At 40.1% G+C, this 19,866-nt stretch overlaps 1 protein-coding gene across 9 annotated transcripts in view; it reads left to right on the top strand.

Annotated features, from left to right (window-relative positions):
* Nfat5 (nuclear factor of activated T cells 5) overlaps positions 1 to 18,058 on the top strand; it is a 92,363-nt gene extending 74,305 nt beyond the window's left edge. For all 9 annotated transcript variants that reach the window (XM_052729696.1, XM_052729698.1, XM_052729695.1 and 6 more), the window contains 4 exons: positions 4,800 to 4,948; positions 5,856 to 8,352; positions 9,205 to 9,448; positions 10,025 to 18,058. In XM_052729696.1, the coding sequence (XP_052585656.1) occupies positions 4,800 to 4,948; positions 5,856 to 8,352; positions 9,205 to 9,440 (2,882 nt within the window). In that variant the 3' untranslated portion in view covers positions 9,441 to 9,448; positions 10,025 to 18,058. The remainder of the gene's footprint in view (positions 1 to 4,799; positions 4,949 to 5,855; positions 8,353 to 9,204; positions 9,449 to 10,024) is intronic.
* Positions 18,059 to 19,866: the final 1,808 nt, after the last annotated feature.

Below are 19,866 nucleotides of genomic sequence, written 5' to 3'. Positions count from 1 at the left end.
TTTCCATCTCTGCCTTATATCTTTCTGTCATCTTTGTATCACCCTGCTTGTAGTGTGTGGTTAATGTGATGAGTTTAAACAAGAATTGAGAGCATATAATTTTCTTTAACTGGTTGTAATTGTGTAGCAAGATTAAGGCTTGAAAGAACTGTGAAAATAATCTAGTACAACCCCATTTTGTAGGTGAAAGGCTGGAGTTCTAGCCTCAGTGGTAGAGTGCTGGCCTTTCATGTACATGCGGGCCTAGCTTTGATCCCTTTAAACAAAACAAAACAAAAAACTTCTACAGGTATGCTGGCACACACCTTTTTTTTTTCTTTTAATCCCAGCACTTAGGAGGCAGAGGCAGGCAGGTCTCTGAGTTGGAGGCCAGTCTAGTCTACATAGCGAGTTCTCAGACAGCCAGAGATCTGTAGAGAGAGCCTGTCTCAAAAAAGCAATATCATTTATATAAGCAAATAAACCAAGGCTAAGAAAGATTAAGTGAAAATTAGTAAATGACAGCAGTTGAAATTTAAGCAAGATGTTTTGATTTAATTTGAAAAAAAAAAATTTTTTTTTTTTTGAGACAGGGTTTTTCTGTATAACAGTCCTGGCTGTCCTGGAACTTGATTTGTAGACTAGGGTAGCCTCGAACTCACAGAGATTCCCCCTTGCCTCTGCCTCCCAAGTGCTGGGATTAAAGGCATATGCCACCACTGTGTGGCTGGTTTGATTTGAATTTTGAGACAGAGTCTCACATTATAGCTCATGCTGGCCGAAATTGATGACAGACCCCTTGCCTCAGCCTCTTAAATGTAATTACAGGCCTGCGCCTCTATTCAACCACCTCATAATTTTGAGTCTTGCTCTGTAGCCCAAACTAACCTCAAACTTGTGATCTTTCTGCTCCAATCTCCCAGTAGCTTAGATTGCAAGCATATGCCACCACATTCAGTTTTCTTTTAAATCTCCACTCATACTTATTTATTATTTAAATATATACTTATTTATATTTTTTTAGATTTATATGTATGAGTATGTACACCACTTGCATGCCTGGTGCCCATGGAGGCATCAGACTTCTGGAATTGGTTAACTCATACTTCAGATAAAATTTATATTTGATGTGAATTCTACTTGCTGACAACATACTTTTAGAAAAATTATTTTTCTTGATTTTCTAAAGTTATTTCATATAAATGACAATAGCAATGTTCTTCACAAGTTTACCTCATGGGAATAATGAAATATGTCTTTATTATCTACCGTCTAGCTCTTCTGAGTTGTTTTAAAAGATACCTTACTAGCCATTAGCATTAGGTAACACACAGACTTTATGTTTTGAGTTTTTTATTCCTCACTGAAATAAAATTTTCAGGAAATGGAGACATTTTTTATCATCACTGGACCCTCAGAACATAGAATAGTGCCTAGAATATTAAGAACTCAGTACACGCACATTGGAAATGGGGAAAGGAAAAATACTAGTAATAATTCAAGCCTTTTAATTGAAAAAAATTGTGTGTGTGTGTGTGTGAGAGAGAGAGAGAGAGAGAGAGAGAGAGAGAGAGAGAGAGAGAGAGAGAGAGAGATTGGTATCACAGTTACAGAAGGCTTTCTAATCTATCACTGCTGGTGTTGCTAGGGTAAGAATCATCTATGTGGGTTGCCTCTGCTCCATCTGGGTACATGTGACAAACTGGGATGGAACCCCATGTCTGGTTGGCTTTCTGATAGCAAGCTGACATTTTTGTTTTTTTGAGACAGGGTCTCTCTACATAGCCCTGGCTGTCCTAAAACTTACTATGTAGACCAGGCCAGCTTAGAACTCAACAAAGATCCACCTGCCTCTGCCTCCCAAGTGCTGGGATTAATAGCATGGGCCACACCCAGCTCTAGTCAGCTGACACTGACTTTTGTCACTAGGTAGAGGGTTAGAAGATTCCTAGCTTAGATGTTCTACTTGGGTGGAGTGCTAGCGGCCATTGGGGCTTCCTAAGGGTAAGGAAATACTGAGCTTGCATGTATCATCAGTATGGAGAAGACTGACTTGCTCTTGTGTGGCATGGCACAAGGGACGCACTGGGATCCATTGTTGTCATTTCTGGAAGGCAGACTGACTTGCTGCTTCATATGCATAGCTTGGTGTACACTAGCTCTCCTGAGGTCAACTGTGGGCTCAGTGCTGCTGACAGGTGGAGGTACTAGGTTACTGGCCCCTTCAGGTTCTGCTGTTGCTGCAGCATGTGTGGTGGAGGTATTTGGCTCCTGAACTTTCCTAGTGTGCTTGTTGAGCAGATAAGTCATTTCAAAGTCCCTGGTCACTCCAATGACTTCTTTCTTTTTCAAATACTTTTATGATAGGTAACTTATTTATAAGCTATTTAGTAGTATTTAGGAGAGAAGCAGGGAAAACTTAGGTTATACTGTTTTTGACCTAGAACTCATAATTATGCTTTAAAAGGAAAGAAAAGAAAAGAAAAAAGAAAGAAAACATGCAGGAGAAATGCTTTCCTTACTTCTCCAAAGACACCAATAGCCCAGGGAAGCACCTTCCACTAGGTAGACAGCATCACACGAAGATCTGGGTAGAGTTAGGAATGGCCAGACCAGATAACCCAAAATAGAACTAAGTTGTCACTGTTACTTAGGTAAACCAGAACCTGACTGAGCAAGTTAAATCTGCTCAAGTCAATTTAAGGGAGTCAGGTCTCCTAACAAAATCCAAAGTGGCCTTGAAATAATTTTTTAAGTCATTTGTCATATTATGAACCAAGAAAACTCACAACTTAAATTAGAAAAGATAAGTGATGTGAATATTAAGATAAGTATTGGAACTCTCTAACAAAAAGTTAGACCATTAAATTAATACAACAAGTAATTTTGAGTAAAAATAGAAAATTTTAGTAAAGAAAGTGAATTCCAGTACAGCCAGGGCTACACAGGGAAACCCTGTCTCAAAAACAAAAACAAGCCAGGCGGTGGTGGCGCCTTTAATCCCAGCACTTGGGAGGCAGAGGCAGGCGGATCTTTGTGAGTTTGAGCCCAGCCTGGGCTATACCGTGAGTTCCAGGAAAGGCATAAAGCTACACAGAGAAACCCTGTCTCGAATAAACAAAAAAAAAAAACAAAACAAAAAAAGAAGTTCAGATCTTTGGCTTTGAGTTTAAGCCACCCTGGGAAACATGAGACTGTCTCCAAAAAAAAAAAAAAAAGTGCAGGGGACCAGAGAGATGACAACTCTAGTCCCAAGGATCCAGTGCCCTCCTCTGACCTTCAGGAATACATGGTACACATACTCGTAAACAGGCAGAACACTCATACACTTATGTAAAAATAAATATTTTTTAAGAGCAGGCATATCAAAAGGAAATTGAAAAATAAACTGAATAAAAATATAAACAATGACATTTGGAAGTTTGTGAGCTGCTAGGCATAGTGGCATGTGACCTGTAATGCTAGCACCCTGAGGCTGAGAAGGGAAGATGAAATGTTTGAGATCAGCATGAGCTGCATATTAGTAAAACCCATCTTAATAATCAGTATTTCTGCTGGGCTAGTGGTGGCGCACGCTTTAGTACCAGCACCCTTGGAGGCAGAAGCAGTCAGATCTCTGTGAGTTCAAGGCCAGCCAGGGCTACACAGAGAAACCCTGTCTTGAAAAAAACAACAACAACAAAAAAAACTGTATTTCTTTTCCAGAGTCTCAAACTTGTTGATTGGGCTTTAGCTGCATGATCAATTCAGAGACTGCCATTAGCAATAACAGTAGCCTCCATAAAGTACTAATGTCAAACTCAAGTAAAAGTAAAAAGAAAAGAATCAAAGATGGGGGTGGGTTGGGGTGGGAGGGGGTGGTGGTAAAAACAGAGTGGGAAGGTAGTAATTGCCTCTCCTAGCTGTAAATCGATAGCTGTTGGAAGTGGAGGGTGATAGAGGTAAAAAGTAGTTGAGAAATGCATTTAGTAATGTACCACCTTGAATTGTTCAAGTTCCTAAAGCATTGGTTCAGTGAATAAAAATTTATAAATTACTTGATATTTTCTTACATTTTTTGAGAGATACTTCAATAGTCTTAGCCTTTAAAAGGTTGGAACGCTTGGAGATTACCAGTCTGTATGCTAAAATAAGCTAAACGTGATCCTTGTTGCATTGTGTATAACTCAGGACACTTAGATGTGGCTTGTGGGATGCAGCTTAATAGTTGAACCATTTCAGTTTATTATTTATCCTACAATCAGGGGCATTTCTTTAGTGGTGGCGCTCTCTAGCTAACAGGTGTCCCTAGGGTTGATTACCTGGGATGCCTTCTCAGCCCATACCAAGGATCTTCAAGCCAGGTAGGGGTGGGGATGTAGCAGAGGAGGCAAGAGTGCCTACGTATGATGCATTAACCCTGGGCTCAATAATTGGCTTTGCATTTATTAGACATAGTGACCTACACATGCAGTGCCAAGTAAAGGCAGGAGGATCAGAAGTTTGAGGTCATCCTAGACTCCATATCTAGTTTGAGGCCAGCCTGGACTACACAAGAGTCTCTCAAAAATGGGATAAATGTATCATACATTATAGCATCAAAAAATAGACATTTAAGTAAATAAGTAAATATAATAGGCATTTAAGCCAGGTATGGTGATACAGCACACCCATACTTTGAGCTCTTGGGGGCTGAAGCAGGAAGATGACAAATTTGAGGCCAATCTAGACTGTATAGAGATTACTTCAAACGAAAAAAATAGATATAAACAATAGCTTATAGTAAACAGATTGTTTTTATGGTTATTTTGATGATTTACAATTTTTTTTTATGTGTGTAGCAATGAAAACGTCTGGATGTAACCTAGATAAAGTAAACATTCTTCCTAATGCCCTGATCACTCCACTCATGTCAAGCAGTATGATTAAGACTGAAGATGTTACTCCAATGGAAGTAACAGCAGAGAAAAGATCTTCCCCTATTTTTCAGGTGAGTTAGATTAACTAGTGCTCCTTTTTTTTTTTAAAGATTTATTTATTTATTTATTATGTATACAGCATGTATGACTACAGGCCAGAAGAGGGCACCAGATCCCATTACAGATGGTTGTGAGCCACCATGTGGTTGCTGGGAATTGAACTTAGGACCTCTGGAAGAGCAGTCAGTGCTCTTAACCTCTGAGCCATCTCTCCAGCCCAGTGCTCCATATCTTTATCTCACATATGAAAACTGCTATATACACCTTTCTTATTTCGTTGACATTTGTTTCCCATTGGATATACTTAATAAATTCTGCTCTTCAGAGCAAATGCTTTATATGTCAGTAAAATTGTTTGCAAGGTAATTTCCAATACACGTTTTGACAAGAGGAGGAATTAATACCTGTGAGATGAGGGACTTTTATAAAGGTATTGTAAGTTGGTCTTGGGGCTAAGGAACCAAGGCTGTAAGTTCAAGGCCAACCTGGCTACATAGAAAGACCCTGCCCCAAAAATTGATTGATTTTAGCATTTTCAGAGGTAGAAACATTTTGATTTTGGTTTCTTCTCTACTATCTTTTTAATTCCCCCTTTCACTCGTTTTTCCCCATTGCAATGTTACTGATGATCCACAATGTGGAAGTGTTTTAAACTTGATTACACACAAACCATAGGATTAATAGGATCAATGTCCTCTTATTATTCTTAATTTTGTTAAACATACCAAAAACTGATTATGATACTGAATGTCAGACATTAATTATCTCACGGAAAATCAGTCTTAACACCAACTTCTAGTTGATAGTGTAGAGTAGAAAATTTATTCTGTGTGCATTCGTAGAAATAATTTTTGAAGTAATAACTGTGATTACTTAATGTTTATATGTACATATTGTTTGTGACTTTTTCTTTTTTAGACTACAAAGACAGTTGGTTCGACTCAGCAAGCTTTAGAAACTATTCCTAACATAGCAGGAAACGCGTCTTTTTCGTCACCATCATCTTCCCACTTACCTTCTGAAAATGAAAATCAGCAGCAGCTTCAGCCCAAGGCATACAACCCAGAGACCCTGACAACTATCCAAACACAGGATATCTCACAGCCTGGGACTTTTCCAGCAGTTTCTGCTTCTAGTCAGCTGCCCAGCAACGATGCACTACTGCAGCAGGCTACACAGTTTCAGACAAGAGAAGCTCAGTCCAGAGATCCATTACAGTCAGATGGCACAGTGGTTAATTTGTCACAGTTGACTGAGGCATCGCCGCAGCAGCAGCAGTCCCCGCTGCAAGAACAAGCACAGACGTTACAGCAGCAGATCTCATCAAATATTTTTCCACCGCCAAATAGTGTGAGCCAGCTCCAGAGTACCATTCAGCATCTGCAAGCAGGAAGTTTTACAGGGGGCACTGCTGGTGGCAGCAGTGGAAGTGTTGACTTGGTCCAGCAGGTTTTAGAGGCACAACAGCAGTTATCTTCTGTTCTGTTTTCTGCTCCAGATGGTAATGAGAATGTTCAAGAACAGCTTAATGCAGACATTTTCCAAGTCAGTCAAATTCAAAGTAGTGTAAGCCCCGGAATGTTTTCCTCAACAGAGCCTGTAGTTCACACCAGACCAGATAACTTACTACCTGGGAGGGCTGACAGTGTCCATCAACCGACTGAAAACACACTATCTAATCAGCAACAGCAGCAGCAGCAGCAGCAGCAACAGCAAGTGATGGAGTCATCGGCTGCAATGGTGATGGAGATGCAGCAGAGCATTTGCCAAGCAGCTGCCGAACTATTTCCTTCAGCTGCTTCAGCAAATGGAAGCCTTCAGCAGTCTCCAGTTTACCAGCAGCCTTCTCACATGATGAGTGCACTGCCTACCAACGAGGACATGCAAATGCAGTGTGAGTTGTTCTCTTCTTCCCCTGCAGTTTCTGGAAATGAAACTTCCACAACCACCACGCCACAGGTTACAACCCCTGGCTCCACTATGTTTCAGGCGCCAAGTTCGGGAGATGGAGAAGAAACTGGAGCACAGGCAAAACAAATTCAGAACAGTGTCTTTCAGACCATGGTTCAAATGCAGCACAGTGGAGACAGCCAACCTCAAGTAAACCTCTTTTCATCTACAAAAAATATAATGAGTGTTCAGAATAGTGGTACCCAGCAACAAGGGAATAGCTTGTTCCAGCAAGGGAACGAGATGATATCACTTCAGTCTGGAAACTTTTTGCAGCAGTCTTCTCATTCACAGGCTCAACTCTTTCATCCTCAAAATCCTATTGCTGATGCTCAGAACCTTTCCCAGGAAACTCAAGGTTCAATTTTTCACAGTCCAAATCCTATTGTCCACAGTCAGACTTCCACAGCATCCTCTGAACAATTGCAGCCTTCAATGTTTCACTCACAGAATACCATGACTGTATTACAAGGCTCTTCAGTTCCACAAGACCAGCAATCACCCAACATATTTCTTTCCCAAAGTTCTATGAATAATCTACAAACTAATACAGTAGCCCAAGAAGAACAGATTTCATTTTTTGCAGCACAGAACTCAATTTCTCCACTTCAGTCAACATCAAACACTGAGCAGCAAGCTGCTTTTCAACAGCAGCCTCCAATCTCACACATCTCAACCCCTATTCTTTCCCAGGAACAGGCACAATCCACTCAGCAAGGTTTATTTCAGCCTCAGGTGGCCCTGGGCTCCCTTCCGTCTAATCCAATGCCTCAAAGCCAACAAGGAGCAATGTTCCAAACACAGCGATCAATCGTTGGCATGCAGAGTAACTCTCCATCTCAGGAGCAGCAGCAACAGCAGCAGCAGCAGCAGCAGCAACAACAACAACAACAGCAACAGCAGAGCATTTTATTCAGTAATCAGAATGCCATGGCTCCACTGGCATCTCAGAAGCAGCCACCACCAAACATGATATTTAGCCCAAACCAAAACCCAATGGCTAGTCAGGAGCAGCAGAACCAGTCAATTTTTCACCAGCAAAGTAATATGGCCCCAATGAACCAAGAGCAACAGCCCATGCAATTTCAGAATCAGCCTACGGTTTCTTCACTTCAGAACCCAGGTCCTACGCAGTCTGAGTCACCACAGACCTCCTTGTTTCATAGTTCTCCTCAGATCCAGTTGGTACAAGGGTCACCTAGTTCTCAAGAGCAGCAAGTAACACTCTTCCTCTCTCCGGCATCCATGTCGGCACTGCAGACCAGTATAAACCAACAGGACATGCAACAGTCTCCTCTTTATTCTCCTCAGAACAACATACCTGGAATCCAAGGAGCCACTTCTTCACCCCAGTCACAGGCTACTTTATTTCACAACACTACAGGAGGCACAATGAACCAACTACAGAATTCTCCTGGCTCATCTCAACAGACTTCGGGAATGTTCTTATTTGGCATTCAAAATAGTAAGAAACAAATTTCTCAGTACTCAGTTGAGATGTTCAGATTATTATAAGGAAGCACAAAGCACAGTATTTTAAGAGCAGAGTAGAATTCCACCAACTGAAGACTGAGGACTTCATGGGCCTAAATTTCCATATTTTCAAAAGTGATCATTTTAGACTAATCATGATGGTACATGCCTGTAGTCCTAGCCTTTCAGAGGTAGAGGCAGGAAGATCAGTAATTCAAAATCATCTGGCTTGATAGTGTGTTTGAGGGCAGCCTAGGATACATGAGACCTTGTCTCAGAAACAAACCAAAAAAGGCGATAATTTTTTATATCTCACAAAGATATTAGGAGGGGTAAATGTAGTGGTGTATAGAAATACATTTGCCATTTTAAGCTATTTGAAAGGAAAATGAAATAAGGACAGATAATATCTCAGCCAATTAATTTTTTTAAAAGAGGTAGGTAGACACCCGTTTTTCACATTATATCAAGTAATTACATGGGAGTTGGATGATACCTGAGTAGTATTATTTTTATTTATTTAGAATTAGGTTCTTACTATGTAGCTGTGGTTATTCTGGAACTCGCTGTGTAGGCCAGGATGGCCTTGAACCTAAAAGTTTATCTGCTCTGCTTCCTCAATGCTGAGATTAAAGGTGTGCTCCACCACACCCAGCCTAAGTAGTATTTTTATATAAATTAGAGGAATCTCAAGATAAACTCCAGTGTCATCCTGTGAAAACCATTTTCTTAGGCTTAAGTAATGTACTAGATCAGCGTAGGAGTGAATTTCCTCTGTCAACTAAAAGGTATTTTTTCATGAATCTTATGTAATCAGATGTTTCTGATTTCATTGTCTCTACAGATTGCAGTCAGCTTTTAACCTCTGGACCAGGTACCTTGCCAGATCAGCTGATGGCCATAAATCAGCCAGGCCAGACACAAAATGAGGGCCAGGCTTCTGTGACAACACTTCTTTCTCAGCAAATGCCAGAGACTTCCCCACTGGCCTCCTCTGTGAACAGCAGTCAGAGCATGGAGAAGATTGATTTGCTTGTTTCATTGCAAAGCCAAGGGAACAATTTAACTGGCTCCTTTTAATGAGATGCGTAAGTATTACGTTTTGGCTTCTTAGTGAAAAGCATTAATTTGTTCATAACAGATTTGGGTTAATAGCACTGCTTAGACTTTACCCTTTTTTTTATTTTCCTGGAGCTGAGGACCGAACCCAGGGCCTTGCACTTGCTAGGCAAGCGCTCTACCACTGAGCTAACTCCCCAACCCCGAGTTTACCCTTTTAAAATAGGACATTACTTTGAGCAAATCACTCTGAATGATAGCTTAGGTTATGTAGGAAATACTGGGCATTCCTTCTGGCTGGAAGCTTCTTTGCTTTAGAATATCCAGCTAGCACAAGGCCCTAGACTCGATCATAATAGAGAAAAGAGAGGAAGACAGAGGAAATTCTATAGAATAAGAATAAGCTGGGTATATCTAAGTTGGGCACTTGCCTAGCATACTTGAGATCATAGGTTCAATACCCAGCACCACCAAAAGAGTAAGAGAGACTGAAGATGATAGATAAGGTTCCCTGTATACACAGTGTCCTTTGGGGTCATTTAAGGTGACAGACACTTCACAGATGCCTTTCTTCCCTAGTGAAATAGTGATTTTTTTCCCCCCAGAAATTCCATGAAGAAAGTAATGATGATTCCAAGATGTCCTGAGAAATTGTGGTTCTGTGAAGATCATTGAACTGTTGTGAAAACTATATTGGAGTAAATGGGTAGATTTCCTGACTGTGAGAACACACCCATGCTGCCTGTTGCAGTAATGCGCCACCAATGTGCTTTTTGTTTCTAGTAACAGTGATGACTGAGAATCTGTTTGATTTTTCCAGCTGACAGAATTGTTGCTTTTGTCCTAGTTTTTTAAATGCAAGGCTGGGCCTCTCAGTTATTATTGCTATTAGAAAATCATATTTGTCATGTTTACTTACATTCTTATTTTCTTTCCTACATTATTTTAGTCAAGTAATGGCTTAGGACAGAGTAAAGTTTAGTAATGACTAAGGCTGTGATTTTGTTGATGTAAAAAGCATGGATGTTGGCCAAAGTGAAGGAGTTTTTTTCAGTTTTCATGGATAAGCTGAAGGTATAACTTACAAAAAAGCTGTATTGACAACTCTGCAGATAAGAGGACTCCTCATCACACACATGCAGATGACATGCTTTCAAACTGGGTACAGCTGGAATGTTACTGAGGTCATTTTGTAGAGAGTTGTTAGTTCTCTGTATTTCTACTACGGGATTTAGCCATAACTGCATAAAAATATTTTGTTCTATGAAAACGAAGGGAGTAATATATGACATTATGTTCTCATATTCACCTTCAGTAGTTTAAACTGACAGAGTCATTTGAGTCTGTTTTCCTCTTACTCAGCGTTAGGCTAGTGTTCCCACTTTATATGCATCTGTATTGTTTTCCTCTTCAGTTTTAGACAGCTGTTAATATACCCCTGGCTTTATGACCCTGTAGTAGTTTAGAGAAGGCAGCCACATTGATCCAGTGACCTGGCAGTCTGCAGCACTGGGCCAGGAATACTCTTAGGAATTATTGGAAATTGATTCCTGAGAAAAAAACAATTCTCTCTCTCTCTCTCTCTCTCTCTCTCTCTCTCTCTCTCTCTCTCTCTCTCTCTCTCTCTCTCTCTCTCTCTCTCTCTCTCTCTTATTTTTTCTTCCGTGAACAGTGCTGTTCTGAAGTCTTCAAATTTTTCCCTCTAATGAAAAACAGTATAAAATCTCACTTTACAAATGAGGCAAACAAACATTTCTCCAGCTGTTATTTCTCCCTGAGCTGCAGTGACGATAATTCATTTGTCACCTCAGTGCTTTACAGTCGAAGTGGTCACTTAATCGATGGGTCCCACAAGCCTTAGGCTTTACAGGGTCGCATCATTGATGTAAAAGGAAGAGTTAACTTATGTTACATCTACAGAGAGCAAAATTACACACTCCAGAACTTGCATTTGTAGCATTAGTTGTAGAGTTTTGGGTGTTCTTGCCGCCTGTGTGGTGCCTGCTTCTCACTCCCACCTACATCTGGACACATGCTTATATCTCATTTATCTTTGGCATGTGGAAAGTGTCAATGCAGCATGAGGCCAACATGTGTGGCTTCTGTGTGTTGATATGTTTTGGTATCCTGTTTGTTTCTTTTACTTACTTTAAGTGTCTAAAAATTAGCCAGTTTGTAGTTTCTTTTCCTTAGCCTTAGTTTTCTTTCCATTTTTTCTCTCCCTGTCCTACACAATTGTTGAACTGTGTGGAGCTGTGGTGTTGGTTTGTTCATTTGGTCAGATTCCCCTTTTGTGATCTTTCTTTGTTCTTTGACTATTGTTCTTGTCATTTGCTTTCTCTTTGTTCTTCTTCCTCTGCCCTGACCCTTCCTTTCTCTCTCTGAGAGGCATTGGATTACGTTTTCAGTAGTACAGGCTTCTTGCCGATATGAAGGGAACTTTCCAGAAAGAGACCTACTCTGGTCATTTAATTTTGAAAACAGTTTTCAATCGTTCAAGTTTTGGATGGTTTATATCTAATGTGTGTTTCATTTTTTTGGAAAGCTATATTTTATATTTAGGAAATGGTATACTATTTTGCTATTTGTACTGAGTGAGTACATTGGCATAAATATAGAAATTTATATATATATATATATACATATATAAACTATTCTTTTTGCCACACATTTTTGTGGTAAATTTGTGAGTTTGTCTGATGTTCTACCACAACGTGGCGTCTGATAACAGTGAGGGGTTTGTTATGTCTTTATTGAGTATTTAAGTACCTTTTGAAACAAATGGCCTGTTTATCTGTAGCCATTCCATCAGGCAGTTCCTTGATGTTACTAGTGAGCTAAAGGCAACGACTCTGTGTTTGCTGGATCTCCACTCAGCAAGGTGTTAAAGAGCAAGGAATCTTACTGAGGTAGTGTCAAATGGTGTTTGACAAGAATGAGCCACTCTGTCTTTGTTCACTATATATTTAATATTTTATTATTGTTGTTGTTATTAATTGGCTTTCTGTATCCTATGCCTTTTATTTATAAAGACACTAAAAATACCATGTTTGTAATTTTAATAACATTTTCCCATCTTTTAATATCCAGAACTACTTTATAAATTCTCTAAACCGAAAGTATTTTCCTCAATGTCTCCCTTCTCCCCCACTCCCTACAGGGAAGAATCACCCAGCATAGTTCAGGTTACGATAAGAGTCAGCCACACAATTCAGTGCTTCAGCTTTCAGATGTCCAACAGACACTAGCGTGTCTTAGAAGAGACAGGAGTCAGCGTTTAAAACTACATTTATTTCTGAGTTTTCAGAGTTACTTTCTGAGATCATGTAGGAGACTCACCAAGATCAAATTAGAATGTTACTACCGCACCATGGATGAAGTGCAGCAAGAAGTCTGGCTTGTGTGGTGACTTCTGTTTGTTCTGTACTAGAAGCTTATCCTTATAAAATGCTGATTGGCAATGCCAAGTCACTGGGACCAATTTCTGTTTTATAATGTCTGAGTTTAGAACAGAACATCACCTGAACTGTAGTGGTTTGAGTGGATGGAGGCAAAACCCCTCATTTTTAGTCTCATCACTTCTGTGGTTATTTATACAAGGGCTGTGCTGTGCTACCATATTCCTGTTCAATAATGATGGAAGTTTATTTGTTTTCTTACATTGTTAAATGTTCCTTGCCCCTAAAGGTCCGTGTTAAGTACAATGTTCTGAATATATGATTTGGTTACAAGAAGTCTTTGTCTTCTTATTGAAGAGTTAGCTCAGTGGTTGATACTTGTGCTAAGAATGCAGCTTCTCAGTTCCTGTTACAGTTACAACTGCCCGTGGGAAGACTCAGTGAGCCAGTAAAGACCTTGGGAATCAGGATTTATTAAATTTATATCTGGCAGAAGGACCTAAATAAACTGTGAACTACATTTTATTCCTTTGTTACATTCAGTTCTTGCTTTCAGCAACTCATAGAAATGCTTGGAGCTTATCTCTCTCTCTCTCTCTCTCTCTCTCTCTCTCTCTCTCTCTCTCTCTCTCTCTCTCTCTCTTCTGTGGGTGAGCATGCGTGCATGCATGTATGTGTGCTTGTTATTCCTTATTGTCATTCCACACCAGGGAGAAGACAGTTAGATAATTTGTTTGATTTTGTTGTTTTATTTTGTTTCGTTTTGAGGCAGAGTTTCTCTGTGTAGCCCTGGCTGTCCTAGAATTCACTCTGTAGACCAGGCTGGCCTTGAACTCAAGAGATCCGCCTGCCTCTGCCTCCTGAGTGCTGGGATTAAAGGCGTGTGCCACCTCTGCCCAGCTTAGATAATTTGTTTCTAAGATTTGCTATAGGCTTTTCTAATTCTAACATCATGTGATTTGTTATTTAGCCAATTTTGGTATGTCTACCCCGTCTCCTTAGAACAAGTGTTTAAAGGGCTTTATTATCAAAGCAGTATTAATGAGAGGCCTCTTTCCCTCCCTCCCATTCTCCCATCCTTCCTTGCCCCCCACCTTTATATAATATTGTAAGTTATAGTTTAGAATCTCATTATCATAGGTTTATTGCCTACCAAAGTTTTGGCTAATCTACCCAGAAAAAAGTAGAAGGAAGAAATTGTGCACATGTCCATTTAGAATGAAAATAATTCCTTTTGACATTTTTGAATGTTTGTTTTTATTTGTTTTCAGTATTTGTTTTCAATGAGGTTGCACTACGCTGCCCAAGTACTGGGCCTGGAGGGATGAAGCACCTTACCTGGGCCCCTTTGGCCTTTTTAAGCCATTGTAAATGTTTGTTTGCGAAAAATGGAATCTGTCAGCAAATAAGAACCACAGTGAAAAATGACTGACTGATTCTTAAACTCAGCATAGTTGTACATATTCTTGGGGGTTAGCCTGAGAATTTTTCTAGTAAAATTTTCTGTATCCCTGTTTCCTGATTTTTAATTAGTTAAAAGTTATGGGAGACCTTGTAACTTTATTCTGCATCTGGAGCATAGGTTCTATCTCTAATCAAGATTTCCTTTTTATAGATGCGTGCTTTTGGTTATGTGGAGGGACTCAATGAAAAAGAAAAATTAATTCAGCATATGTATTAGAGAAATAACTCAGGTCTTGGGGTGTGGTTCAGGGGTACAGAGTTTACATCTCATGTGCAAGGCCCTGAATTTGATCCCCAGCACCACCAAAAGGGAGAGAAAAAGAACCTGGGTATACACACTAGCAAGAGAATGAGCACTGGTCCATCACACACACTGAGAGCTTTCCCTGTCTAAACTGTGGAGGTGGCATTCATGATGCAGGAAATTGACTCACTACAGTATCATTAGTAAATTGTCCTGGTGCCCTAATTACTTTTGAGCTCTGTTTTCATGCCATGCTAAGCCTTGTATGTTAATAAAATTCTGTTTTTACTGCTCTTGTTCTTTCAGGCAACTTTTTACATTAGTATTTTATATAGAGATTACATGTGTATGGAAAAGTGCCTTTTTACCATGCCAGTGTACCCTTCTTATAATTCCGCCTTCCACTGTTGCCAGAAATATATGAACAACTGGTCTTAACAGGTCCCAACCTAGACTTTTTCATTTGGCCATTCTTTTCTCCATTTCTTGGTCACAATAGAAGAAAACTTTGTCAGTTCCTTTGACTTGAAAATAACAGAGAAAGTTCTTTGGCAAAATTGCTTGGAGAGTAAGTGTATGCTGTTGAGGCTTACATGAATCAACTCTTAATTTTCTCATCCCAACAAATTAGAGCTGGGTCTTCCTAGAACAGTAATGAAAATTTGGCTGTGTGCGAAATTCCATGCACACAAGTGTTTGTTAAATGTTGTGAAGACACTACTCATAGCATCTTCTCTGGCCCTAATTAGCTGGGTGAAAAGCAGTCATTAAAACATAGGTTTTGTAAGTCCTGGGGATAATGTTGATTCTTTTTTTTTTTTAATTAAACATGACAAAGTAGTTTATTATATTTCTTTTCTATCAGAACTTTAGTTAATTGGCCTTGGAAAGCTTAGTATCAGAAAAAAATTAGGAAGAAGTCATTTGAGTCCTGGGAGAGCTAAGGTAATTTCTTTAGTGTTAGATGCAGTTGGATTGAGTGTCCTGGTTTTGCCCATTTTGTTGCTGTTCTAGCTCCGTACCAAATGGTGGTACCTGAAGAAAGGGCCATCAGCCACAAACTAAGGACAGTGGTAACTTAAACACTGGGGTGGAGCTATGTTCCCCGTGGAAGTATTTTTGTGACCGTTGGACGGAAGATGGCAAACTTTTATGCAATATTCTTAATACCCTATTGTGCACTTTAATCATCCCAAATTCAGAGTAGCGCATCCATTTTTATTTTGGATAGCTGGCTTGGTGTGTTTGATGACTGCTTTTTAAAGTAACTCGGAATAAGTGTGAAGTTGCTATTTTCTAAAGGACTTTTAAGACTTGGAAACTTAGTGTAAGGAAATGACTACACTGTAGCAGATTGTTTTAGAATGGTAAAGTGATTGACTGGCTGATGAGTGTATTGGAGAGCTACTTAGAACCATCCCCTTCTTGTGTGTTTTATGTCCTTATAGAAGAACGCTATAATGTTTAGTTTCTATCTGTGTGGTTTATGTAAACCAGTATGGTCCTCCACCCCAGCAGCTAGCATCAGTATGAGCAGGAAACTAGTTAGAGGTGTGCATTCTTGGGCAATAGCCCAGCCTTGCTGAATTAGATCTGAAGTTGGGCCCAGCAGTCTGTCTGACCCAACCCAAGGTGAGTCCGATGCACCTGAGTTTCAGAGCATAGTGAAAGTGAGAGACTTTCCTTCCCCACTCTTAGAGATTCCTTCTTTATGTATATTCAGCCTTACCTAGTAATCTGTGATCATTTATCAACAATGGTAATTTATTCTCAGTACTGCCTAAGAAATGCATATGTCTTATGTATCTATACAGTGTAGTTGCTAATAATTAATTTAACTTAGTTTGGCATTTTCCTACCACTGACTAAAAAGTTTACATTAACTGACTGATTTCAATATATAGGTGCAATGTTCGGTATTTCTTTAATTGGTGTGACATTTACTTAGCTAAAATAATTGATGGGTGCTACAGTTTCCTGTTTATGCATAATATGGGTACATTGTGGGCAGTGTAATACAAGCTTTCTCTTCATTTCCTCTTAACTTTACCAGCAGACCACGGTTTTGCTCTGGCTGGACCAGCTCTCAGAACAGAATTACCATTCCATATCATTTTTCTTGTATCTGAGATAGTAAATCAGATGGCTGGCTAGGCCAACATAACACCTCTTAGTTGATTTCTTCTCTTAGTTGATAAGGATTCTTTTCAAGTAGCTTACTTGGCATTTGAATGCTGCAGTAGAGTGATGGTTCTCTTTGGAACTCATGCTTCAGGTGAAGTACTTAATAACATAAGACAGTGCATTTTATAACTTGGCTATTTTTCCCTCTTCAGTTGTGTGCATCCTAACAAATAAGCAGATTTACTCATATTTTCCTTTATAATTCAGCACTTCCATCATTAATCTTCCTTCCACTGTTTACAAATCACTGATGAGTTAACTCATGAAAGATTCACTTTTCAGAATAAAACTAAATGAATACTTGCTTTCTGAGAATCACTGCTCTCTGTCCCACACTAGCAGTGCTAAGTGGCTTACTCTACAAACTGGTGCTGGAAAGTAAGTAGGCAAACTGTTGGAATGTTCTAGAGACACCCTCTCTAGTACCCCTACCCCACCCCTGCTGGATTACAGCATCTGTGGCTGGACCCAGAGCATTCTCCACAGTTTATTCAAGCCCCAGTTTGTAATCCCTCCTTTAAAAATCCTGCATTCAGCTGTCACCCCTACTTGCTCTTTCATGTCGGTCCTCCCCCAACATAGAACCCACCCCAGGAGTAATGTATGGTTTGTAGGGCTGACCTCAGGACAGCTTATACTCACACATAATCCCAGATGGAGGAGAGTGGGGTTAGAATCAAACTTCTGTGACCAATAAAACCTGTCCTGGCTGGAGTTAGAGCTAGGTAGTTAGAACCCAAGGTGGGTGCAATCCCCAGTACAGAGAGAGACAGAGACAGAGAAAGAAAAGAAAAAAGAACTGTCCTGCACTGAAGTGATCACAATTTCACTCCGTAGAGACCTTCTGCAGCGCAATTGAACTAACTCCTTCTATCTGATGACTGCTCACCTTGTTTCTTCCAAGGATAAGCTCCAAGGGATTGCCGCTTTCCTGGCAACTTGACTGAGTTTCACGCTTTTCTTTTACTTTGTGTTTTAATGAGTAACTTGGACTATTTCATTAACCTGTTCTCAAGTGATTTAGCTGCCATTCTGCCATTTTGAGTTTTTATTTAATTTTATCTGCTTGAGCACACTGATCAACCACTGACTGCCTTCTTGCATTGTCCTGCAATGATGTAAGAGTGACATTTGTGTATATGGCTTCATAGTTGGAATTTCAGAGCACTGACACCAGATATTCTCAGTTTGTTCTCTAGGGGAATTTTCATTTGCATCTATGTTTTTAGCTATCTGTGATAACTTGTTAAATATTAAAAAGATATTTTGCTTCTATTGGAACATTTGTATACTCGCAATTATATTTCTGTAAACAGCTGCAGTCAAAAATAAAACATTGAAAGTTTTCATTTTGCAGTGTGTTGCCATCTTTTTTTCTCAGACTTTGTGTTGTTGGCCTAAATGTATCTGCAGTGGGGAGAAGTGGCTGAGACTTGAGACCATTATGGAGGTGATAGAAAGCAGAGGAACTTTTTGAGTTGTTATTTTGTACCTACCATTTTGCCTGGCAGAATACTCAGTATGTTAGTGTGGCCAGATTTTTCTTTAGTTGTTCATATTGAATACATGTGTAGATAACACAGAGTCTCTCTATTCTGCTAGTTGCTTCTGCTTGTATGAACTGGTGTTTATCACAGTGTGCCAAGTATAGGTCGCTACTGGTAGATCTCTGTGATCTCCCGTGAGATATGCACAGATAGTTCTAAGGGTTCATGTGTGAGGGACTCAGCATGTAGCTTATAAGAGTACTCTCTTAGTGCCGGGCGGTGGTGGCACACGCCTTTAATCCCAGCACTTGGGAGGCAGAGCCAGGCGGATCTCTGTGAGTTCGAGGCCAGCCTGGGCTACCAAGTGAGTTCCAGGAAAGGCGCAAAGCTACACAGAGAAACCCTGTCTCGAAAAAACCAAAAGAAAAAAAAAGAGTACTCTCTTAGCATGTACAGTTCCCTGGTTTCAGTTCATAGCATCTCAAAAAATACTATGTCCACTAACCAGATGATGAGGGAAAGGGTGAATCAAAGAAGAACAATAAATTAGTAATATAGGTGATGCAAGGATATCATGAACATAGTATATAAAGAACAACCTCAGACTGCCTCAGCAGGACATGGTGGTACATGCCTTTAATCCCAGCACAGAGGAGGCAGAAGCAGGCACAAGTCCATGATTTCAAGGCAAGCCAGTAACGTGTATGACAGCAGATGAAGAACTGAATTGATCCTACCACCTGAGAAAAAGCTAGATGTGGTATACATCTAACCCCAGCACTGGAGAGACAGCTCTAGGTGCATCCCTAGAGCTCATTCACCAGCCAACCTATCTGAATCTCTGAGCTCCAGGTTCAGTGGAGAACCTAACGAAGGAATTAAGGTGCAGAGCAATCAAAACGGACACCTGAAGTCAACCTCTGCCCTCCACACACAAACGTGGGTGTGCTTGCGTGTACACATGCCGAGGACCGTGGGAATATACAGCGGGTGACAACTAGTATTCAACAGGTTGACCTACCAGATGAATAACTCTATTGGGAAGCCCCACTAGGCAAAGTCAGAGGGGTCATTGGCTATGGAAACGGGTTGTTTTCTGTCTGTAACTTTCTCATGTGCCACCACAATACCTCCTCCCTAAGAAGAACATCTGTAGGGTTCCTTCCACAGCCCATTGGTAGTGTGTTTTACATCTTTTGGGCACATATAACTATGGATGGTCAGGAAGATGATTTCTGCTTATGCTTATAATTCTAATAATACTAGAATATTTTTCATAACAGACATAGGAAAGTTTCAAAGAACAGCCTTTTTCACATTTAACTAAGACCTTAAGAACAAATTCAAAATAGATGGGCTGCCCCTGCAGAAAATACACAAAGACAAATTCCCAGTGTTTTTTGCTGAATCAAGGTCAGACTTGAAGCAACTTTGGTAGACACAACCCTCTGCAGTAATTGACTTTTTGCACATAATCCCAGCCTCAGTTTGTGTTGTAGGGTTCAGCCAAATAACTGTTATTGTTAAGTCCTGAATGTCACTTTCTGTCTGTCTGGGAAAGAGCTGTGTGCATGGCCAAGCATTACTCACTGGCCAGTCAACATGACCTTCCTAGCCTGAGAGAAACTGTGAATTTATCATGTGTTATGAGAATGGGTCAGACCCTGAAA

The sequence above is a fragment of the Peromyscus californicus genome, unplaced genomic scaffold (genome assembly GCF_007827085.1).
Source record: "Peromyscus californicus insignis strain IS unplaced genomic scaffold, ASM782708v3 Scaffold_8__1_contigs__length_139910024, whole genome shotgun sequence".
NCBI classification, from domain to species: Eukaryota; Metazoa; Chordata; class Mammalia; order Rodentia; family Cricetidae; genus Peromyscus; species Peromyscus californicus.
This window is presented reverse-complemented; position numbering and strand designations above follow the sequence as displayed.